Source organism: Malaclemys terrapin, chromosome 2 (genome assembly GCF_027887155.1).
Source record: "Malaclemys terrapin pileata isolate rMalTer1 chromosome 2, rMalTer1.hap1, whole genome shotgun sequence".
Taxonomy (NCBI): Eukaryota; Metazoa; Chordata; order Testudines; family Emydidae; genus Malaclemys; species Malaclemys terrapin.
In genome coordinates, this window is record NC_071506.1 from 73,576,479 (window position 1) to 73,602,375 (window position 25,897).

General features: G+C 41.5%; 1 protein-coding gene across 18 annotated transcripts in view; it reads right to left on the reverse strand.

Annotated features, from left to right (window-relative positions):
- Positions 1 to 18,432: 18,432 nt before the first annotated feature.
- Positions 18,433 to 25,897, reverse strand: part of DTNA (dystrobrevin alpha) — a 287,362-nt gene continuing 279,897 nt past the window's right edge. For 10 of the 18 annotated variants that reach the window (XM_054017111.1, XM_054017102.1, XM_054017107.1 and 7 more), the window contains one exon: positions 18,433 to 21,723. In XM_054017111.1, the coding sequence (XP_053873086.1) occupies positions 21,565 to 21,723 (159 nt within the window). In that variant the 3' untranslated portion in view covers positions 18,433 to 21,564. The remainder of the gene's footprint in view (positions 21,724 to 25,897) is intronic. The other 8 variants (XM_054017116.1, XM_054017114.1, XM_054017113.1 and 5 more) reach the window with 2 other exon arrangements.

The window sequence follows — 25,897 nt, forward strand, 5'->3', positions numbered from 1 at the left end:
GTCTTTAAGATGCCCTCCTTTTGCTCTGCAATTAGAAAATGACAAAAGGATTAAATCTGAGAGCAACTTGGTTTTGTAAATCCGAGCCTTAGAAAGAAACCTGGAGTATGTTCAAAGTGAATATCACAAAATAACCCCATTACTATATAGGCCCATTCCTTATTTAAATGGAAATTTTGCCTCCAGGCTCAGGCTTACTTTATAAAATTTTTTTTAGTGTTTTTTTTTAGGTATCTTTAGACACATCTCTTTGGAAATCTACTGAATGTGCATACTCTTTATAGTTTAATTAGGTGTAAAGAGAGGCAAATAAGCACAATGTGTTTACGCCTGCACTTAACTAGAAGTATAGGGTCACATTCTCCTTAATTATGCACATACAACCTGTTAGCTCCATTGCAGATGTAAAGCGCTTTGGGTTAAACCAGCCTTCGGAGAGCGCACCAGGGAAAGCGCTCCAGTCTGTCCACACTGACAGCTGCAAGTGCACTGGTGTGGCCACATTCGTGGCACTTGAAGCAGCATTTGGAGTGGTGCATTATGGGGAGCGATCCCACAGAGCACCTCTTCCCATTCTGGCGCTGTGGCTTGTGGGAAGGGGGTGTGGGGTGCGGGGCATTCTGGATCCTGTCCCAGCGCCCCATGATGCATCGCTTCGCATCCCAGCAATCCCTGTGTTTACGTCCACATTTGGCGCCATCTTTCAACAGTTTCTGTGCAGAGCGCGCTTTGTCTTCCCTTTTGGTCTGCGGGAATGGAGCCCGAACTGCTGTGGAACATGCTGACGAGTCTCGCCAGCACGTCTCATTTGGCAGTCGAGTTACTGCTTAAGATCCAAAGTGACAGTGAGGAGTCCAACGATGATATCGAGTCGTGTAATGCATACGACACGAAATTGCTTGTCTCATTCATGGACATGCCCTCCACCGTGGAACGCTGCTTTTGGGCTTGGGAAACAAGCACTGAGTGATGGGATCACATTGTCCTGCAAGTCTGGGATGACAAGCAGTGGCTGTAGAACTTTCGGATGAGAAAAGCCACTTTCATGGGACTGTGTGCTGAGCTCACCACCACCCTGCGGCGCAAGGACACGAGATTGAGAGCTGCCCTGCCGGTGGAGAAGCAGGTGGCTATTGCAACCTGGAAGCTGGCAACTCCAGACAGCTACCGATCGGTCACTAACCAGTTTGGAGTGGGAAAGTCAACGGTTGGAATTGTGTTGATGCAAGTTTGCAGGGCCATTAATTGCATCCTGCTCAGAAGAACTGTGACTTTGGGTAATGTGCATGACATTGTGGCTGGCTTTGAACAAATGGGTTTTCCTAACAGCGGAGGGGCGATAGATGGGACGCATATTCCTATTCTGGCACCAGCCCACCTAGCCTCCGAGTACGTTAACCAAAAGGGGTAGTTCTCCATGGTTCTCCAGGCGATTGTGGGTCACCGTGGTCATTTCATTGACATTAATGTAGGCTGGCCCGGAAGGGTGCATGATGCACACATCTTTTGGAACACTGGCCTGTTCAAGAAGCTGCAAGCCGGGACTTTTTTCCCAGACCAGAGGATCACCATAGGGGAAGTCGAAATGCCCATTGTGACCCTTGGAGACCCCACTTACCCTTTAATGCCGTGGCTCATGAAACCCTACACAGGGAGCCTGGACAGCAGCCAGGAACGGTTCAACTACAGGCTGAGCCGGTGCCGAATGACTGTGGCGTGTGCTTTTGGGTGTGTGAAGGGCCGCTGGCGCTCTCTTTATGGGAAGCTGGACTTGGCCAAAGACAGCATCCCTGCGGTTATATCCGTGTGCTGTACCCTCCATAATATTTGTGAAGGGAAGGGTGAAAGCTTCACTCAGGCATGGGCCTCGGAGGTTCAACACCTGGAGGTTGAATTTGCACAGCCAGAGAGCAGGGCTATTAGAGGAGCCCAGCGTGGGGCTTCAAGGATTAGGGATGCCTTGAGGGAGCAATTTGAGGCTGAAAGCCACCAGTAATGTCTGGTGCTCTGCACAGGAGTTAAGTGCAGTGGCTGTGTTTGGTACACTGACTTGCAGTGCTTGTTGCTTTCCTGGGCTAAGGTATATTTTGCTTTATGCACTAATAAAGTATGTTTTCAAAGTAAAAAACTCCATTTATTGAAAAGAAAATTATTTTATTGAAAAAAAAAACAAAGTAACACTGAAATACCGAAAGGACAAGGGGGTGGGGTGGGGAACGGTTCACTCATAGGCTTGAGTATGTCCTGATTTCATACTCTCGAGTCCTGTCTGGAGTGCTGTGCACTGAGTGCTGCACTTCAGGATGGCTATAAGGCATGTTGCGGGGAGTTGAGTGCAGTGGATAAGGGTCGTAGTTTTCGTGGGTGGGAGGTGAAGCTACGGGTGGAGGAGGCAGCTGGGGGTGGTAAGAACCCAGATGTTGGGGAAAGTGGGTTGGAGGGGACATGAGGACACAAGGGGAAGAGTTTTGGGACAAGGGCTGCAGGGGGGATGAGCGCAGTAGTGTTCTGCCTGCATGGCGACGAGCGCCTGGATGGAGTCCGCTTGGCGCTCCATTATGCTAATCAGCCGTTCCGTGCTTTGCTGCCGGTGCATCGCGTTTTCCTGGCAGATCCTCCTTTCGCTCTCCCTCCACTTCTATGCCTTTCGATTCTCGTTTACAGACTGCTGCATGTCTTCTTTGCTTTTACGTGGCCTCTTCATGAGTCTTCTCAGTCTGTCAGCCGGTGATAAGAATGATGGCTGAAATCTCAAGGTTGCATCTATACAGGCAAAATGCAACACTTAACAGAGGCAGTATTGTACACACCAGACAGAACAATGATTCCCCTGCACTTAAGGAGGGCAATCACAAAAACCATACTTTGCTTGTCCCAAAGCGAGCGCACATAACCCACGGGAGCCCCGGAAATGGTGAGTAAGCACAGGGTCCATGGGGACTGATTGTTTCATGGCTGTATTGTCCTCTGGGTTTCTGTGCCTTGGGGAGAGCCAACAGCTGCAGGGGGCACCTACAATGAACACTGTCCCAACATTCTCCACAGGAGTTCCTCCTGGAAGATATCTCGCTGCTGAGGGTGACCAGGGAAGGGTCTTCTCCTACAATGCGGCTTCCGCCCTGGCCCATACGCAGTTTGCCTGTTTGCAGCAATGGTCCCCGCTCCTCGCCCAAAGAGCCTGTACCTAAAAACTTCCTTCCTGAAAAGAAAACCGCGTACCAGGAACCTCCTCTGTTGCTTGTCCTTCCCCAAGCACCGGAAACTGTGACTGGCTGCCTTCCTCCTGGCTCGAGAAGAGCTCCTGGCTGCATGCATCTAGGGATTCCGGGGTGTCTCCCCCCGCCTCAGCACCATCGCTCGCACTTTCCTCCTCCTCCTCTCCCTTGCTGTGCTGGGCTCGGAAGTGTCCATGGTGGTCGTTGCAGTGGAGGTGGGATCGCCCCTAAGTATCGCGTCCAGCTCTTTGTAGAATTTGCAGGTCATGGGGGCAGCACCGGAGCAGCCGTTTGCCTCACGGGCTTTGCGGTAGGCATTCCGCAGCTCCTTTACTTTAACCCGACAGTGCACCGCATCCCGGTCATGGCCTCTGTCCATCATGGCCCTTGATATGTGCCCGAAGGTATCGTAATTCCTACGGCTGGAGCGCAGCTGGGACTCCACAGCTTCCTCCCCCCAAACACTGATGAGGTCCAGCACCTCGCCATTGCTCCATACTGGAGATTGCCTGGCGCATGGAGGCATGGCCACCTGGAAAGATGCGCTGAGAGCGCTCCACGCCTGGCTGAGCAAACAGGAAGGGGATTTTCAAAATTCCCAGGGAATTTAAAGGGCGGGTCTGACGCTTGGTCACCTGAGGACAGGGCAGCAGAGTTCAAAAGTGATGACCAGAGTGGCTAGAACAGGCATTGTGGGACACTTCCGGAGGCCAATCAGAGCCAGTCAGAGTGCATTAGGTGTCCACACTGGTGCTGCGGCGCAACAAATGTTATTCCTCTCAGGGAGGTGGAGTACCAGGAGTGCTCCAGCCACAGAATCAGAGCGCTCTATGTGCCTTGCCAGTGTGGACAGGGAGTGAGGTAAATCGCTCCTGGAGGCTTTATTGCGCTATAAGGTGCAAGTGTAGCCAAGGCCAAAGACGAGAACTTGGCTGATAGCATTTCAGTGGAGAGTTAACCACTTTTAATGGACAGTTAAAATATTTTACAAGTAATTATGTGAATATTTGCAGCTTAAGCAAATGTTGTATATTAAACTTTGATTTGCAATTTGTATGCGTAATTTATAAAAATGAAACCATTACAGTCTCTAGAGCTAGCTGGTGTTTTTTTGGTCTCTCTCTCTGTGGGTTTTGATTTGTTTTTTTTTCTTGAAGTGGTTGTAGTATCTCATTGACTGAGAAATTCTTTTTTATATGTGTTGTTTGGACTGTTGTGCTGAAGTAATTTTCTGGTATATACAGAATAATTTTATATGCCACATTTTACAAACTCTTACATTCCTCCTGTATGTTTGGAGAGTAGGAAAAAGCCCCTTAATTAATGTCAGGATAGTGAAAACTCCTTGTAGGGAAAATGATAAATATTTAGAGTAAAAGTCACATTAAAATACATTTAAAAGGTGATCTGTGAAGGTTTTTTTTAAAAAGCAGTGTTGTGCATTTTTAAATCATCCCTGGCATCCATTTAAAAAGATTTGAAGAGGTTTTGTTAAAAAAAAAAAAAAAACCAACCTGCTTTTTCTGGTCTCTACGTGTGCAGGAAATGATCTCCTGGGAATCCCAGGTGTCACAGCTTTTCTTGCAGGGACTAGGTACTAGAACTTTCCCAAAGGCATTCTCCAAAAGGTTTGTTTGTCATTGCACCTAAATCGGCATTAACAAAAAACAAATTAGGGGCCCACTTCTCATTTATGCTAAGGCTCCTTTACACCTCTCTGGCAGTGTAAAGGGAACTTAAATTGGTCATAAATTATTTACATCATCATAACATCAGGCCTTAAGAGTTTTGAACCGACTGACTCATGTGAAGTCGTGAGGTCACTAGATCTTTAGGCACTAGAGAGCTTTTGAGGCTAGACAAGACCTAAAGGTCTAATGTTTAAACAGGGAAGAACACTTTTGAGGAAAAAAAACCCCAAACCTCTAGGCCTTTTTAAATAGCAAAAAGTGCACAAACCAAATCTCTTTCCTTCACAGGTCACATTTAATGTCCTCCAGATCTGGCTCAATGCTAAGCTGTGCTCTTTCCAGTTGTCAGGCTAAAGTCAAGCCTGCTCAGTATATAGATTGCAGACCTTGTTGGATGGGAAGCCTGATTGTTGTTGAAAGAAGCAAGAATGGTAATTCAGATTGGGGCAGATATGGTCAGAGTCTGAACAAGGTAGATTATTTTTGCAGTGATATGTTGGATACACTATAGGTAAAATGCAGGGAAGCCCAGGGAAGTGGTGGTCTGAATATGAAGCCTGGACAAGGATACTAAACAATGGGAATGAAGAAGAATGGGCTGGTTGTTGGAGACATCATAGAGGGAAAAGGGTAAGATTTGGCAACGGGACTGATAAGGGAGAAGGAGCAAGAGAAGTAAAATAGTGGCACCAAGGCTTCAATGTATAAATTCCCAATCACAATTAGGAAAACTTGCCATGACTCACAAAAGAAAGAAAAGGCTCCTTGACTCTGCTATATCCCTCAGTCCAAAGTTACAGATTACTTATCCTAATGAGTTAATGATGCTTATCCAAGTAAAATACGGGGAAAGTCTTCTAATTCAAAATAGCCTCAACGTGCTTTTTGTTAATTCCTGGTTTCATTCACCACTGCTCTATAGTTACAGTATTTCTAGTGAAAAACTGAAGGAACATGGCCCAAATAAAGGGGTCAGCTTTCTGAACCAAATCATACATTAGCTGTAACTGCTGGGAGAACGGGAGGAGAGTATGTGTGAGGACTGTACAGTGTTCTAGTGAACTGACTCACAAAACACTAGGGCCATTGTCTCTAAGTGCAACAAAAAGGGCTGCTCAAAAACCCACAATGCCAAAATCTTCTAATGCCAAAAATCTGTGCTTGTCATTTTCTGTGCACTTGCCATTAAAATGTTTCATTGCTTTTCCGTTCCTGCAGATATTTATCGCTACAGAAAAGTCCTCAATGTCAGTAAATAAGATACAGCGTTTTCAGTTTATTATATTACTTTTTGGATTTTTTTTTTTAATTCTCCAGTTCTATGCCTTTGTCATGTAGCTGCCTTTCAATAAGTAGCTGCTCACTGCTGGGAAAGAGTGAGTGACAGTGCAGCAGGCTTCCCTAGGTCAGAGATTTGCCAATGGTTACTTAGTGTTTGTGCATAAAAGGACTACATACGTATTTAGATTTTCATGCCCATTCTGTTATTATTGGAATGGATTTTCTGTTCCCTAGCTTGTGGAGTTACAGTTTGCACTGGGCTGACAGCTCTCTCAGCAGGGGAAAAACTAAATCCCTTTAGAGTAGCAGCCGTGTTAGTCTGTATCCGCAAAAAGAACAGGAGTACTTGTGGCACCTTAGAGACTAACAAATTTATTAGAGCATAAGCTTTCCTGGGCTACTGCCCACTTCTTCAGATGCATATAGAGTGGAACATATATTGAGGAGATATATATACACACATATAGAGAGCATGAACAGGTGGGAGTTGTCTTACCAACTCTGAGAGGCCAATTAAGTAAGAGAAAAAAAATTTTTTTAAGTGATAATCAAGCTAGCCCAGTACAGACAGTTTGATAAGAAGTGTGAGAATACTTACAAGGGGAGATAGATTCAATGTTTGTAATGGCTCAGCCATTCCCAGTCCTTATTCAATCCTGAGTTGATTGTATCTAGTTTGCATATCAATTCCAGCTCAGCAGTCTCTCGTTGGAGTCTGTTTTTGAAGTTTTTCTGTTGTAAGATAGCCTCCCGCAGGTCTGTCATTGAATGGCCAAACAGGTTAAAGTGTTCTCCCACTGGTTTTTGAGTATTATGATTCCTGATGTCAGATTTGTGTCCATTAATTCTTTTGCGTAGAGACTGTCCGGTTTGGCCAATGTAGATGGCAGAGGGGCATTGCTGGCACATGATGGCATATATCACATTGGTAGATGTGCAGATGAACGAGCCCCTGATGGTATGGCTGATGTGATTAGGTCCTATGATGATGTCACTTGAATAGATATGTGGACAGAATTGGCACTGGGCTTTGTTACAAGGATAGGTTCCTGGGTCAGTGTTTTTGTTCAGTGATGTGTGGTTGCTGGTGAGTATTTGCTTTAGGTTGTGGGGTTGTCTGTAAGCGAGGACAGGTCTGTCTCCCAAGATCTGTGAGAGTAAAAGATCATCTTTCAGGATAGGTTGTAGATCTCTGATGATGCGCTGGAGAGGTTTTAGTTGGGGGCTGAAAGTGACAGCTAGTGGTGTTCTGTTATTTTCTTTGTTGGGTCTGTCTTGTAGAAGGTGACTTCTGGGTACTCGTCTGGCTCTGTCAATCTGTTTTTTCACTTCAGCAGGTGGGTATTGTAGTTTTAAGAATGCTTGATAGAGATCTTGTAGGTGCTTGTCTCTATCTGAGGGATTGGAGCAAATGCGGTCATATCTTAGAGCTTGGCTGTAGACAATGGATCGTGTGGTGTGTTCTGGATGGAAGCTGGAGGCATGTAGGTAAGTGTAGCGGTCAGTAGGTTTCCGGTATAGGGTGGCATTTATGTGACCATCGCTTATTAGCACAGTAGTGTCCAGGAAATGGACCGTTTGTGTGGATTGATCTAGGTTGAGGTTGATGGTGGGATGGAAATTATTGAAATCATGGTGGAATTCCTCAAGGGCTTCTTTTCCATGGGTGATGATGAAGATGTCATCAATGTAGCACAAGTAAAGTAGGGGCGTTAGGGGACGAGAGCTAAGGAAGCGTTGTTCTAAGTCAGCCATAAAAATGTTGGCATACTGTGGGGCCCTGCGGGTACCCATAGCAGTGCTGCTGACTTGAAGGTATATATTGTCCCCAAATGTGAAATAGTTGTGGGTGAGGACAAAGTCACAAAGTTCAGCCACCAGGTTAGCTGTGACATTATCGGGGATACTGTTCCTGATAGCCTGTAGTCCATCTTTGTGTGGAATATTGGTGTAGAGGGCTTCTACGTCCATAGTGGCCAGGATGGTGTTTTCTGGAAGATCACCGATGGATTGTAGTTTCCTCAGGAAGTCAGTGGTGTCTCGAAGATAGCTGGGAGTGCTGGTAGCATAGGGTCTGAGGAGAGAGTCCACATAACCAGACAAGCCTGATGTTAGGGTGCCAATGCCTGAGATGATGGGGCGTCCAGGATTTCCAGGTTTATGGATCTTGGGTAGCAAATAGAATGTCCCTGGTTGGGGTTCTAGGTATGTGTCTGTACAGATTTGTCCCTGGGCTTTGTCAGGGAGTTTTTTTAGCAGATGGTGTAGTTTCTTTAGGTAATCCTCAGTGGGATCAGAGGATAATGGTCTGTAGAATGTGGAGTTAGAGAGCTGTCTAGCAGCCTCTTGGTCATATTCCAATTTATTCATGGTGACGACAGCACCTCCTTTGTCAGCCTTTTTGATTATGATGTCAGGGTTGTTTCTGAGGCTGTAGATGGCATTGTGTTCAGCATGGCTGAGGTTATGGGGCAAGTGATGTTGCTTTTCAACAATTTCAGCCTTTGAACGTTGACTGAAGCAATCTATGTAGAAATCCAATCTGTTGTTTCCACCGTCTGGAGGAGTCCACGCAGAATCCTTTTTTTTTGTAGTGCTGGTAGGGGGGATTCTGTGGGTTAGTATGCTGTTCAGAGGTATGTTGGAAATATTCTTTAAATCTCTTTAGGATCTATATCCTCCTCTTTGTCAAACACAGATGCAGCTGACTTTTTGTGACTTGTCTTGAACTTAGCCAACCAAAACCTGTGATCTGAAGGAAGCTGCCACTGTCATTCACTCAGCACCCTGCACCACCTCCTCAATGAGAATGACTGTGTGATTCAGTGGTGGATGTTGAGGCTTAGGGCAGGATTATCAGATTGTCATGAAAGGCGCTTGTCCTGCACGCAGTGGTGCTTCACATAGTGGCACTACATGGGTTCCACTGTCAGGGGAAAATCCAGCTCTTTTCTACTCGCTTATGTGAGACTGGCTGCAATGGTTACAACCTCACTCTAGCCTTTTCAAAGGATAACGTGCTGTAGCAGGGACCAGTTGCTAGTCCCCATCTGTGCAAGAATGGCCTAGGCTAAGGACCCCATGGATTTGTGGATCTGCTCAAATGATTTCCTGCAAGGGCCTTCCTGCCTTTTAGCTCATGCACCCTTTTTACTACATTTTTACACTCTACAGTAAAAAATTCCAAACAATTAAGTCCTGATCCAGCAAAGAAGTTACATGTCTGCTTAAAGTTAATTGTGCTACCCGTGTGCATAAAGTTAAGCACATGCTTTAGTGTTTTGCTAGATCAGGGATATTCTGAGCAAAAAGTGTTCAACGCTTAAATAGGACTTTTCTACTCCGTTACACACGGGTGCATGCTCTTGCCACGGAGTACAGTGCTGAAGAAGGGCCATCAACTATTAGGTATTATAAGAATGGCTGTTTTATCTGCTTAGTATCTTTTTGCTCACTGTTCACTACATTCTGGTTTCTCAGTCGTATGACATCCATGCTGCACAGAACTAGTACAGACTTTGTGGAGCATCATATAGGGCCTGATCCTCCACCACTGAAAATAAACTGAGTTTTGCCATCGACTTCAATGGGAATTGGATCAGGCCAATACTCCATTACGGGAAATGGCATGTGTTAGTCATCTTTTCTAATATTAATTTTTGTCATGCAATCAGGGTATTGGCTCACTATCAATAAGGGCATTTGTGACTGAGACAGAAAAGTTTAACCTCTGTTAATTAACTCAACAATTAATATAACTACAATTGAATTCTTTGCTCGCTCACAATCCTTATTCCCAATTTATTTTGTTTAGAGGTTCACTTGGTGTTTGATATTGTAATGTCTATATGCAGGAATTTAGGAAGCAAATATATTGGGGCTTCCTGATCAAATGTAGTTTCCTATGTTTACTTTTCCCAGTTGATGCTAGATCTTCATGGGTTGTAATTTGTTTCAGACCTCATTAATGTGCCATATGATTTCAGGCAGCCAGTGAAATAGAGGAAGCAATGTATGAATTAGAATGGACCGGGTTGTTATCTTTAATTCTGGTAATCTGACTTCATTTTCGAAGGCTGCCAACATATCCTTGAAAACAGATGTTCCTAGAACAATAATTCTGCAGCTGCGGAGGGGAAAACCACCACATTTTCAATGAATGTTGAGTCACAGAAAATATGACGTACCTGGATAGTTATTTTTAGGGTATATGGTATGAAAAACTTTTGATTAATAAACCTTTGCATTATACTAAAAATTAACCCATGCACTGGCAATTTATTTGCGTTAGTTCCGCCCATTTCAAATGTGGTTATAGTAAAACGGAATCTCTAAAAATGATATCTGTCATACTTCTAATGAGCCCCAAGTCAAATTTACAGAGACCCAGATTTTTAAAGGTGTATAGATGTAGCTGCGCTCAATGTTGCAGCACTTAACAGATTTATCTCATAAATCAGATAGGCATTGCAATGCTGAATGCAGTGATGCCTAAATACCGTTAAAACCCTGCACTTGGGTTTGTAAACCTTACCAAGTTTTTTTTCTAGCTGCTGGCTCAACCCACAACCTGAAAAATCAATCTGAACTCTTTATGCATCCGAAGAAGTGGGCTGTAGTCCACGAAAGCTTATGCTCTAATAAATTTGTTAGTCTCTAAGGTGCCACAAGTACTCCTGTTCTTCTTTTTGCGGATACAGACTAACACGGCTGTTACTCTGAAATCTGAACTCTTTGTTCTTTAGACTTGCTCCTACAACATTCTGGAATGGTAATTTAGTTGGTAGTGTTGCCGCTGCATAAACATAAGAAGATCTTCCCAGCTCTATTAAAATCTTTGTAGAGTAACAATTTGTTTTGGTAAGAAAAACAACAAAATGACTCATGAGAAATAGGGAACAAATATTTCCATCAACAAGATTATAATCTCCCACTGTCTCTCTCTCGGTCATAACTACTTTTTAATACTACGGCTTCATTATGAAATGAAGCCGGGGGCTATGAAGGTGGCCAGAAGAGATTATTGATATAATTAATAGCTCCTGTTTATTTATATCTTGAGCAAATTTATTTTTTAAGGCCAGTTAATTGTGCCCATTGCTAGTTCACATAATCATATGTTCCTATCACTTTTACCCTCTTCCACATTCTTTTTATTATCATCTTAATTTAGATGGTAAGATTTTGGGGTAGGACCCATTTCTTACTATGTATTTGCACAGAGCCTAGCACACTAAGACCTTGATCTCTATTGGGGCTGCTGCATGCTTTCAGAATACAAATAAGAAATAGTAACCACTTTATTTGATGGCCTGTGTGAAATTGGTTTAGCGTCTCAGGCAAGTGGAATTGCACAATCCACATCATACAAAGTGCCAACAGAGTTGGCAATCCAGTGTGGGCAAGCTTAATAGAAATACTAGGGGGGTGAATGTGAAGACTGGACTACTCTCTCATCTGCAGATATTATCCCTAGAGGGTCATGTTATTGGGCCAATGTAAAAAGGCTTGCATTGCAGCTGTATCTATCCTGTTGTTAAGCAGAAGACCTCAGTTTCCAATGCCAGTAGTCAAGCACCTTTCACAAGCACTAAACTTTATTTACAAGGAAATCAGTGGCTTGAGAACAGACAGACTCAGACAAATGGCTAAGATGGATTGTCATAGCATCTGACTTGCCATACACTGTGTGAAATAAAGAGGGAATGCAGTCTCCTGTTTGCCATTACAGGGACTAAATTAATCAGTACCTGGGTGCCCATGACTAAACTGAGTTTGGTATGTGAAACATGATGGAGCAAGCAAGGGAAATGGCTCTGCTATGTGCCCAAGTTTCTAACTCATTGTTAGAATATAAACATCCAAATAAGCGTGGCAGTCTAAATCTAACAAGCAACATTTTCTCTCTTCCCCTTTCTGGGTTTTTAGACGACCTTGTTTGTTTCTACAGCTCATAATTTATAGAAACAAAACCCTCAGCTTTTAATATGGTAACAGGATAAGACATAACTGTAAAACTGAGGCATAACTGATAAATGCCTTTCTCAAGCTGTTAAACAAGAGCTAGCTGATTTGGAAGAAACCTAATTTACCTTGGCTGAGTTTTACATCCAGTGGCAATGATTTTTTTATTCAACACTGAAGGTTGGCTTGAATGTCTTATTTTTAAAACCCCCACAAGAGCTGAGATTTTTCAATGAAATGCGTCAGTTTTAGATTCCACAGAATCATAAAGTAATTGGAGAGCCCCAGTAACTGTGGGAATTGTAGTGGGAATTTTGTTATCACCACCAGGCATGGTGTCTAAGGAAGGGGAATGAGGAGACAAGAGGAGTTTTGTTTTTTGCTGACTTTTAAAATTACAGTGCAATATAAGCTAGTGTAAAACTTCCTCATGGAATTAGTTTAAGTAATGCTTTCCTCGATCTGTAGTTCATTTCTCATTCTACCTGTTAGGTGACTGAGACATGAAAATCATTCCCTATCATTAATGGTATCAGCTGTGGAGGAAAGCAGTTATTCAGGAAGTGCTTATTACAGGGTTGAATAAATGCAGTCCAGCTATCAACTGACGAGAGGTACTAGGGCAAACTCCTCCCTGCTGTAAGTCCGCTACAGCCAATGGCATTACACCAGGGATGAACCTGATTTCTAATCTCTAGGAAAACCACTGCTGTTCAGACAATGTTAGCATAGCGGAATATATGGATCAGTTGCATACCATGTAATGTGAATGACAAATGATTTCACCAGGAAAGTTGTAGCTGGCCAGTGAATATCTAGTTTAACATTGATCTGATGTGTTTTGTTTTAAGCCACTCCAGTCTTGCTTCCTTTGGGATACACAATCCACAACGGAGCGTAACACCTTGTGTATCAAAAATAACATTGAGAGGTATGGTAAAAAGAAAACTGTCCTGCATATATTTCTCCTAAATGTGAATCTAGAAAATAATTCTGCAACATCTTTTGTTATTCTGAAATTGGTGCATTTGTAGAACTGAGACCTGAAGTATAATTTAAAAATTTGTCTTTCTGCTTAGTTTTCCTCAAAGAAACATATGTGGTGAGTGAGAAGTGAAGAGATGATTCCCTAGAAGTAGTGGCCCCTGGAGTGTTAATTATGCTATGCTCTAATAGAGCCTTTCAACAAAAACAAACAAGACTTTCAAAGCCTCAGTCTGCTCAGGGACTTCAAGCTGCCTGACGGGTTGGGCTCTGAAAGCAAATTAGCAGAGAGCAAACACACACTTGTTTGTGGCACAATTAAAAATGGTACAACGTGTGTAAGGTGAGTGCTATTAATAAATGGTATTTTGCTGCTCTGCAGCGATTGTGATAGGGAGGTATCGTCAATTCTAAGTGTAGCCCACCTCTGTATGTGTCTGGTTGTCAAACTGCAATGGCACCCACTCAAGTACAGAAGTGCACAGTGCTGAGAACTGATTTTTCTGAAATTCAGCAGGTCCTTGTCTCTAGCTACAGTAGCACTGTACTGGTTGGCAGATTTGGAGAGAGTGCAGAGAACAAAAATTAAGTGGTTTCAGGAACCAATCTAATAGGCAATATTAAAAGAACAAAAAATATTGGTGTAGCTTGACCAAACAGCAGCGTGTGGGGAGGTGGGTGAACCAGTAAACAACTTTCTGTAAGTATTTTGAAATGTGTGAACTCAAAGGAGGATGCAGAATTGTCAGGATTATGGCTTACCAATCAAAGTGGGGTGGGCTCTGGATAATTGTGGGAATTAAATTAAAATTCCACGTGGAATTTCTCACACTTTCAGATTATAAAGCATTTAAAACCAAATATGTTATTTATGACATTATTCATTATTTGTCTTGTGGTAGCACCCAGAGATCCCAATTTGATATCAAGCACCATTGTGCCGGGCACTGGATATACACCCATAACGAAAGGATGGCCCCTGCCTCAAAGAACATACCATCTAAGTATATGATGAGACACAAACAGTGGATACACCAAACAGACAGGGAAGCACAAGGTAATAGTAAGACTGTCATGGTTAGCAATTAGCATAATGTGCAGCTATCCCAACATACCAGCTGCCTAGCCATTGTCAAGTGTTGTGTTTAAAAAAAAAAAAGGCAAGTCTTCTGGGAATTTAACTGGAATTTTATCAGAATAATTTTCAGTGATACATTATGTTATATAAAATTAGCAAACAGCACATTAACATTGAGCCCCAGATGCAGAGGGCCACAGAAGCCCTCATGTATTTCCATCCCAGATACACAAAAACAAATATTCTCTCTCCCCATTTATGTTTTTCAATCTTTCTTTCTCCCCCTTGCTTTATCACCTTCATTCCAAGTTTACATACCACACTGCTACAATCTGCTCACTACTTTCTCTGTATAAACTCACTCTCCTCCCTGTTGAGACCATTTGATTTATCTACCCAGTCCATACTTTCTCCATTTCCTTTCCTCACTTTTTGTTTCATACAATCCAATTTCTGGTTCTGCCCCGCCCCAAACTCCAATCTCTGCCCCCCCGCCCTGTACAGCTCTTCTCCCCCCCCAACAATCACTTCATCAATTCTCAACCCCTCATTCCCCTAATTCACCAATTCTTAATCCTTGTCCACAAATGAATCAATTCTAGGCTCTTCCTCCCCCAGACAATTCAATTCTTGCCCCCTTTTCTAATCTAATACTTCAGTGCTCTGCCTCTGCCCTTCATTTCTCAGCCTCCCTTCAGTTCAGTGCCATACAAAATATCCCCCAACACATCAGTGCAATACATAATGCCCGCCTTCACATCTCTGTAGCTCAGCTCATGTGCCAGTTCAATATAATTCCAACCCCCCACTTTCCCATTTCATTACAGTCTCTCTCCATCCTCTTCAGCTGTATCATTCTCAGTTCCCTTCTATCATTTCTTAGACCCCTCCCCATGCTCCACCAACTCATCAAATTTTGGCCTCTTCTCTCATGTGACAATTCATGTCTGGGATTTTCATACCTCTGAACAGTCATCTCCTTCACTGCTTTGTGGTTGCCCACTCTTAGCTTCTCCTAGGCTATGTCAGCAGACACCACCTCGGCCCAGCCATAACTTCCTGAGGTACTGGAGGATATTGTGATAAGGAAGTTGCTTCTCTCTCGCTCCATGGCAACTGTCCTCTTGGCCCCAAGGCAGGAGAAGGGCTGGGGAAGAGGCGAGCCCCCTGCCAGTCAGGACGGAAAAGACTTTGCCAGCGCACCAGTCTTCTACCTTCTTAGCAGAAAGAAGGGTGACTGAAAAGGGTGACTGGGGAGGGAGGAAAGGAGCAGTGAGTTGGAGGTGACTCTGAGGGGCAGTGAGTGGGAAGGAGCAGGAGCATGAGAGGATGATGTGAGGGGTGGGAAGGCGCAGTAAGAAGCAGGACAACAGAGGGAGGCACTGGTTTCTGTTGATCAGTCTTTTATGCTGCGCAAATAGCTGTTTTAGCCAGTATTTCTTTGCAGATCCATCCTCTATGGACAAAAAAAATTAGCCCAAAATAAGGGGAAGCAGCTCAAGAGGGCTAGGCACCGGATGATGCTTAATAGGCGCACTTGGTTCACAATGTGTTATGCTCAATTGTGGCTTCTTTTCCCCATCTGCATCACACAGGACGCAAGACTGGAGCGGCTTAAAACATTTTTTTAACATGAAAAATGGACTGACTAGCTAATGTGATACAAAAAGTAACTAACACAGACCAAAAAAAAAACAAACATGCAGGAAGCCGAGCGGACACTGAGTAAGCACAGCCTGCATTGCACCTTGGGTAGTCAGATGAAAATAAAAGGAGTTTGGGACCTTGGACCCCTGCATGAAGGGACAGCAGTTCCCAATGGACACTGCTAGAGATAAGGTTCCAAATTCCTAGGCCAGAAAACATGTGTATCCAAGAGTAGGCCACCATCTGGACAATTTTCAAAGGAGTACCCTTAGTTTCTGACTCTCCCATAACACAAATGGGAAGCAGGAATCCGAATGCCTGTGGCTTTCTCTGTTGCAAACCACATGAACAGTTATGTTGTGGTTGCAATATAGACTCTCTATGCTAATCCCCACATGACCAATGCAGGGCAGTTATTCATAAAAAGACAAGGGAAGACTTTAATCTATAGATTATCTGGGCATTTGGCTAAAGTGATCCCAAAATACATAAAACTCTTCAGTTCCTGCTTCTGACTGGAACAATAGAGGCGTTTTTTCCAAACCTTTTGGGGTACAAATGATTTCTGCAATATGCTGGTTTTTCCTATCACTGTGGTAATCTCATTGTGCTCAAACACTCCACATAGAGCACCAACGCCTGTGTTTCAAATGAAATATGGACCTGCTAAGTAACAAGCCTCTGAAGTAAATTAGAAGCACGGTAATAGATTTGTAGGCTGCTGAATGTACCCCAATGTACCATCCAGAAGCTTCTAGATATTTTCAGTCACATCACACAGGACTGCCCTAAGCAAGGTACCTACTTCCAGGGAATAAGAGGAGACTCAATTTGTGTTTGCAATTGGGATTGATTTATTGTTACCAGTCCAAATTTGGCCTTCCTTTGGGGAGGACGTGTGTGGAAAATTGAGAGGTGTGGTGCCAGGAGTGCCCAACTTGTAGCCAGAGGCTGTCTACTGTATTTGCTTCTCAAATTGCAATGGTCCAAATGTAGCCCATGAGGAAAAAAATAGTAGAATGGATACCAGTGTGGAATTATACCTGGGGTATCACATGATGTCTATCATCTGCTTCGCATAATTCAGCAGCTCTAACAAATTTACCATGTAAAGCGAATGTCTTTGTTTGAGACCTGGGAGTTAAGGGCAAACCAGCTTTAGAGCTTAGCAGTTAGTGTTGACACAACCATCAAGCCTCCAATCTACTGCTTCCTTTCTAGTATCTAGTCTCCTGAAACTATATGGTAACGAGTACAGGCTATCCCTGATGCTATGCCACTACATTCCATTCATATAGCCCCACCAAATATAATCAATTGCCTATTTAGCAACATCCAGTGTACGAGTGTGACTACTGCTGTGTATAATAAGTGCCATTTTGCAGTGGCTAGATGTGTAGTTGATTCCTCTGAAGATATGCTGCTATTTTACACAACAATCAAATGCATACTCTCAATAGATTGAATTGTGGATTTGTTTTACCACAGGCTATTCCAAACCAGCACAAGCAGCAAAAGCCTCATTGTTGCATCCCTATGTTATTTGCCTAATGCCTAGTTCCTGGGTGGAGGGGCCAGTATAGTAGCTAAGATGTTCACTTTGGGGGAGGGGGTGAAAGGAAAATTGCCTTTCACAGGACATGATTAGGCCTCTGAATAGTAGCAGCTTTAGAGCGCGCATACCCTACAACATACATGCAAAAGTGTTGCTTTTTTGGGAAAAAATAATTTCCGTTGTAAATTAGAATTTCTTTAGGCTAGTGATCATTAGAAAGCACCAGCAGATGACATGGGGCTGCAGAGAGATGTCCTCTTAAAACACTAAATGGAAAATGGTACCTTTCTATTCATTTGCAGTGCAAGATCTTGTGTGAATTGTATATACAGTGCAGCCTTTGGCAGTTAGTGGCTCAGTTTCTCTTCTTTAAAATGAGGACAATACTTTCTTTCTCCTGCTCTAGCATATCTTGTCTATATTGTAAGCTCTTGGGGGACATGGACTGTCTTATGTATCTGTACAGTTCCTAGCACAAGGGAAACACAATAGGACATCTAGATGCTAATTATTAAAAATAATTGCATTTTATTGAAGTAAACTAACTTGAAAATACCATGTTATAGGAATCATACACTGATTTGACTGGTGGTGAAGAGTTGAGCTTCTTTCCTCTAAGAAGTCAAGTGGCAGGGGGGGAAATAATGGAACATTTCATCCCCATCAAGCAGTGAGAGGGAGGGGGTATGGGTAGAGGCAGGATGGGCTGCTTCAACCAGAGGCTATGGAGCTACTCAGCATGCAAGCAACCAGAATGGAGAGAAAGAAAGGAACTGCCTAGATCACTGCAGAAATCAGTGACATGTTTGAAGCATGAGGGAAGCTGCTGTGAAGGATTCTGTAATGTGGAGTCAGAATTTAAAAAAGCAATGAATTTTTGGTTGTGGGAAAGAAAGAGGTGAAGATCACTGAACCAGACAATGCTGCTTTACTTTATTCCAGAAGAAAGCCCCACTCTAGCTTCAGGAAACAGACATGCTAATACCAAAAGAAAGCACAAACATCAGTCTTGGTAAATTATTTTTAAAAATCCTTTTTAATGAAGAAATAATTCCATTCCAAAATATAGACACACAATTAAATAGTTTAATCACTTCAAAATATAACATGTCCCCAGTAGGTTCCAACACACACACACAAAACAATACTTAACAGCAATACAAAAACCCCATACAATAGTTCTGTTACAATACCAATGAATAGTGGGAAATCTTTAGTGTCTCTACATCTGTCTCAAGTGGTGTCAAGTACAGTAGTTTAAAAATGTCTTACAGTTGTTAGCCTCAAGATGTAACTCTTCATACATTTTTGGTTCAAAGATAAAAATGCCCTTTCTCATCAGGACACAGTGGAGTGCTTGTTGTTCATGGCTCCTTCTGCTGAATTGAACCAATGTGGTTTGAACCTGCGGTTGCAATATTTACAAGGTCTATCTACAGTAATTGCCAAGAACTAATAAGGATGGGAGAAGATGACTAAAAGTAAAGGCAGACACCTGTGCTAAATAATGATTCAACAATTTGGCTCATGCATATAAGAAAATACATATATCACAACAAAGGCCACACACCTTATTATGCAGGTTAGTTAACATTACTACTTACAGATAACCTATTCTCCTCCTCAACTTTCAACATTCGAGAACCCTATTTATCGTCACATCCCTGTGTCCTGATTGCAAACTACTGAGTAGTCCTTCCCTCCAGTGACAGTCAACCACTCAGGGAGTTTTGACTGCTGTGGTTGGGCATTTGTAGTTAGAAAAGGCTAGTACTGGGGACCATTTCTGTAACTTTGTTTAATGACCATAAGTCACAACCAAAATAATATCTGACAAACAGTCAAAGACCAACTGTGCTAAAATGTAGCCAGCTTTACCACTGGGGAAAAAAAGAAGCAGCTTAAATTAGAGATTTGGAGAGCCAACTAAAAAGTGCTTCATCTCAGAGCTCTAAAATAGAAGAGGTCACCTAGAACTCTGTTTGGGTTGCCTTGCTAACACCAGCCTGAGAGAAAACTGGTTGGTTTGTCAACATTTTTCATTGTATTAATCCTGGAGCCCTGGCAATGGATTTATACTATTGCACTTACTTTCAGCACGATGATGATGTGTACACAGACATGAGAGTTACGTAAGGTAGTTAATCTAGATGCCGTTAAACGTAACATAGGTTGTTGAATCAGTCAGCCATGGCACATAGTTGTGTGCTAGCTCACTTTGTCTGTGTTCAGGAAATGCTTGACTTGAATCCTGAGCTGACAGCACTGGCTGTAACTTCACTGTAGTAGTTTTCAGGGTTGAGTGCTAGGCACTAGTGGAAGGCTCACCCATTCCTGAGAAGAGGCTGTAGGAGACATATGCCATCATAGGTATGGTGCCTACCTTTTCAGGCTGGCCTATACCACAGAAGCAAAGACCAGTGATTGGGAGGAGTGGGGGGAAGCCTACGTGAAGATAGCTGGTTGCAGGAGTGTCAATTTGGGTATCTGAGACCAGGCTCAGATATACAAGGAGATGTGGGCAAGGGGTCTGTATAAGCAATAATACTGTATGAAAGTAAAAAAATAGCAGTAACTCTTTCATACAGATATACATTATCTAACACTCAATCTCAATGAAACAGCCATGCGACTAAAGATCGCGTACAGACATACAGCGAGTGCGTTTATTGGGACAAGCTATGGAGCAATCCAGGACACATCCTAAAATGTTACCATGAAAGAAAGGTTAGACAGACATGCTTTAACTTCTTTTACATCAGTACCTCATCATTCACTGAAGACAGACCGTGCCAGGTGTGGCCTATCTGTATGAAAACCTAGAATTTTCAGGGCTGCTAGACAGTGTCACTTCACTCCTAAGTAATGTCCTATGTGAGATATTACCAGCTATTTCACTTCAAACTCTGGTCAAAACTACATTTAGGATAATAGTAAGGGCAAGGCAAGCACTGTACAACTAACATTTTCAATTTGTTATCCTGCATGATCGAAAAGGCCCACTTTCTCTCATAATTCTCCCCCGGGTAAGATAAAAAGTTAAGAGTTACTAGCAGAGACAATACTCTAGTTCTGTAACCCTATGCCTGTTCTTTCAAAAACAACAACTCTGTTTTCCTTGTGCATTTCACTGATTTCTAAATCTCCATTCAGCTCCGAGAGTCTCACTACACATTTCCAAGAACGCATGCAGAACATCTGGTGGCTGGCTAAGGCAATACACATTTGGAAATGAAAGGAAACAATTGAAAGCGCACTTTAAGCCTATATATTTAAAGCTGAAGGCCTCAAAAATAACATGACGGGGAGGGGAAAATATGGAAAGAGCCGATTTGTTGAACACATGTTTACTAAAGCTAAAACATCAATGAAACAATACCATGGAAGATTATACATAACTTCAGTCAGTTTAGGGATCTTATGGCACCTGTGGTTTATAAACAGCTTTAGTAACGAGTATTTTAAAACATAGTTCACAGTTTTAAGAAGATCTGTGCTGATTTAAAAACTAGAGATTCTATATAATTTGAATGTTGCCTTTTGTATATGATATCTATTTGGAAAAAAAATATTTACACTAACTTCTATGGCTGATTTGTTAGATTACTTTGAAAGAAAACATTCCTAAGTTACACGTTAGCCCTAAATTAGAGGGGTTTTTTAGTGCATTTTGTACAAGTCTTTTATGTAAAAGACTTTTAAACAAATTGCAAACATAGTCTGGTACTTTGCTTTTGGGCTACTAAATATATACACTCAGGAGTATAATCATTCAGTGTTAAATGCATAATTGTAGCTTTTTTATTTCTTCTGTGAAAGAAAAATGTACAGTGTATAGTAAACTGTTCTACCAAAATCCTGAAGTATTCAGAAATCAAATTGAAATCTATAAACAGTATTAATATTGTCATTGTAAACTGAATAGGTTCAACATTGTGTGCAAAGGGTTTACATGTTTTGTTGATACTGCTATTATTTGTAACAGCAGCACACATTTCAGCCTGCTTTCTTCATCGGTAATGAGCCATGTTACAGAAGATGTAGCTAATATAAGTTAGCTTTAAACAAAAGTCTTTTTTCTCAAAAACACACACCTACAAACTACAACTCTTAGAACAAAAGTACTGTGCTACAGTCCTCGGAAATTAGTTAGTCATTTGATTTTTTTGTCAAGAGATGCTGCACTTGTTGGTTCCATTCTTCTGTGAAGTTTGCAGCCAGGTTTTCTTCCTCATCAGTTCGAATGCAGCTCTCCTCATCGTCAGTTCTTACATAGCTTTCGTTGTCTGTCTGACTGCAGCTTGCCTGCTAAACAATGTTTAGGAGAACTTTTAAAAGGGAAAGTTGTCTTAAAACACATACATGCAAACATTTCAAACAAACTCGTCACATACTGCATTATCAAGAAAACAAAAAGCCACCCAATTCTCTTGGTTACAATTTAGGTATTAAAGGTGAAACCCACTAGATCTATGTAAACCTCAACTATTCAAGGTCTATGCAGGTGAAATTACAGAGGAGTTGGAATCCACTCCCACAAAACAGGGACAGAATTTAGGACTGCTCTGCACTCTTCCAGCTCTGGTGGATATAAGTAGTGGCCTGAAACCTTCTGCGCTATTTATACAGGGTACTGGGGCAATAGTAATGGCATAAACACAGATCTCTTGATGCTCCCATTTCCTGCTCCAAGGTGTAGCCCTCCATGCTGGCTGGGCTGGTGTGGAGATAATTTCTACTGTGCGCAGAAGGTGCAAATACTCATGTGTGCAGCCACTCGGCTAGCAGCACCTCCCTTGACAGCCCCCACATGGGAATTTAAGCAGGGTGGAGAACATTGCACTGGACCTACACACTCAGGTGAATTTCATCTTATGGGTGTAAAAGTTGATCTGCAGAGAATGTAGCTAGCTCAAAAATAATGCTGGATTGTACCTCTCTTAAGCAGGAGACTTAATGAGTGCGTTCATATCCTGCACAATCAATGGCATCCTGTGTTTCTAGAATTGGATGCTTCCAATTGTTATTCAGTGATGGAAAACTTTTGATGTTCCAAGGTGTATCTGAGGAACTAGTTTTGGGCAACACAGGGAACACATTCTTTTGATATATTCTTCCTGGGGAGCATAGTTCTCTCCTCCTCGTTATACCTCCCCACTTCAAAGTTTAAGGGATTATGGTTTATCTTATTCTCTTTCCCTGAAATATTTAGTGCAGTCAAATTACCTGCAGTATGGGACGGCAATGTATGGCCAATGGATCCTTTTCTATTATATCAGGCTAAAACTTGGAGTGGAAGAGGGCAGTTATCTGAATTTGTTTAAACCTCAAAGATTCAATTTGCAGTTTAGGTTGGTTCTTATTTAGGTAATTTTAAGGATATATAAATATAGCTACAGCTCATAGTTTTTGATGGCATCATTATACTCCACAAGAGCAAAGTATGAGTGATGTCTGAGGCAGCCAGAACATTAAGATCCATTTATAGCATTGTATATAATTCAGTTTTTTTTTTAATTTACTGTACACACTCTATGTCTTAGATGAATATTTGTGGGTGTGGGGAGGGGTTATTATAGATTTCCAGGATGCTTCTTTTTGTTCCAGACCTGGCATTGGGATGAAGAGATGGTTGTATACAAGAAATGAGTGCCACTGAATTACAGAATTATAAATACATTGAAGGGTTCTACTAATGACATAATCAATCACAAGTTGAAGCTCAAGTGATTAGTAATCGCGGAGTCCCCTTCCCCCCCCAGTATTTATAACTTCAACCACAGTTTATTTCCTGTTGTAATAGAATTTAATGATTAAAATATCCTAGTATTCATGCAACATTAAAGTTGAAAAATCATGCACTGAAAGTTAAGGTCGCTCCTCCAAAGTTAATTTGGCCACATTGCACATCTGACATTTTTATGTTATATACTACTAATAAAGAATAATACATTAAGAGTCAGATTAAAGAGAAAAAGAAAATATTACACACGTGGTCTGTAGCTCAGTTAATATAGCAGGATGGGAATAACCTAACTTTTGAAATTTATTACATAGTGAGAGCTTGATTCTTTTTCAAACTTAATGTTCCATGTAATGCTATTTTTATATTTAATGTGCCTTTTTAGAATAATATATAAGCCTTGAACTATTTGCCTTTGGGATCCTACAAGTTTTGCCAGCAGAACACGTAAGTAAAGCTAAATGCAATTTTTTTTGGCAAATATTAAATTTGTTGAGAGAGTTACATTTTTCAGGGCCCCGAAACTATTTGCAAGTTCGGGTCAAATTTGACATAGTTCTGGCTGAAAAAAATCTGAAAACAAACATTTCACAAATGTCAAAATGAACCGTTCTGACTTTTTTTTTTTCTTCAAATCAACATTTCCTTTGGCAATGTCATTTATGTTGATTCAAATCAACGATTGAAATGTTTTATTTAATTGTTTTTTTGTTTTTCTTTGTTTTGATAAGAAAAACTAAATTTTTCAGTTTGGTTCAAAGCAACCGTCCCCTCCCCCAGTTCAGGCACCAAACCAAAAAAATAAATTATTTGCTCAGCTCTACATGTAAGTTTATTGGTTCTGGACCCATGCTTAAGACTCCTTAGCGCAGTGGCACTCTCACCCATAGACAAGTGTGGCAGACGCACTTAAAAATGCACAAAGAGAGAAGTCTCCTAATCTTGGTGGCTTTAAATAGAGCTGATTTAATTGTACACATCCTTCAATGATTTTTTTTTCTTCATAGGATTCATAGATTCTAAGGCCAGAAGGGACCATTGAGATTGTCTACTCTGACCTCCTGTATAACCCCAGCCATAGGACTTCGCTGAATTAATTCCTGTTTGAACTAGAACATATTTTTAGAGAAACATCCGATCTTGATTTCAAACAGCGAATCCACCACAATCCTTAGTAAATTGTGCCAATGGCTAATTATCCTCTGTTAAAAATTTGTGCCTTAGGTCCAGTCTGAATTTGTGTAGCTTCAACTTCAAGCCATCAGATGTTATTATGCCTTTATCTACTAGACTGAAGAGCTCTCTATTATCAAATTTCTGTTCCTCAGGTAGGCACTTATAGACTGTGATCAAGTTACCCTTTTAACCGTCTCTTTGATAACCTTAATAGACTGACTCTTTCAGTCTATCACTATCACTGTACCTATTAAGTTTGTGGATCTAAAGCTACTCTGCTTGTGGAGCTTACAAGCTCTATTGAGTTCCAGTGGAGTAAGGTGTCCTAAACAAATATACTGTTAATCAAAACATCATTACAATGCATCTGAAAAAAATGTATACAAAACAATCTAGTGTGCGTGTGTGATGTTTCTGACTTTAAACATTCATAAAATAAAACTACTGAACTTTCTTCCCACTTATCTTGCTTTAAAGTCTCACAGAGATCTAAAAGCAAGACATGTTTTGTCATTTCTAGCTTCACTCCTTTTTTGAGTTGAGTGTAATGTGCCTGGATGGAACATATGGGCAAATTGTTCCTTTCACATTCATAATTTAGGGCCTCATTTAAGCCCACTGAAGTCAAAGGAAAATACTCCCACTGACATCAATGGGTATTGGATTTGGCTCTCAACTATAGCAGAGAAGTAAAATGCAAATAAAAATAATTTAAAGTGAGACTTAATAAAGAATCCCCTTCTCCCTGTACTCTCCTACATGCTAGTACCTTAAGCATGACTTTCAGGAGCTTTACACACCTTACAATTGTTTTAAAAACAATAAGCATTAATTGAAAAATGAACTGGATGTGCCATGGCATCACCAACAAAGATATTGCTTTAAAAAGTACAATAAGTTGAAGTTCACATGGGACCACACTCATGCCACAAGTTACCCCTCTTTAATATGTCACACCTGCATTCAGTAGTGGACTGCTTCTGTTCCCATTGATGTCATTGGCAAAAGTCCCCTGGCAGCTATGGGAACCAGATTAAGCCTAAACTCTATTTTAAGTAAAATAACTTAAAAATTTTTATGCTCAGACAATTTAAAGTTTATTTTTAGTTTCACCTAGTGAAAGCTGAAACCACTTTTCACCTTGCTCTTAGACAGTGTTAGTCTATTGCTCCATTAATTTATAAATTTTTCATATATATATATACGAAAAATAATCGGCAGTTATTTTAATATGAAAAACTTAAATTGAAAACATGATTACATTATATTTTATATGTTACAAGAACCCACTTGCTCTCTTGAGACTGCATTTGTTATATTTATACCAGATGTTTTCAGGATCACTTCCAGAGACTTTCCTGTAGCATTATTCCAAAATGCAAATAGCATATAATAATTTTAAATAATAATGATGAAGTATATAGCTTAATAAATCAGGAAACAAATGGAGTTCTGTGACAGTCTGTCAATCATATAATTGTATTCATGTCTATATTGCACTGGTCTGACTTGCCCTCTCATTCTTCTTAATAAACTTCATTTTATAAGAGCAGTTCCAGGGGA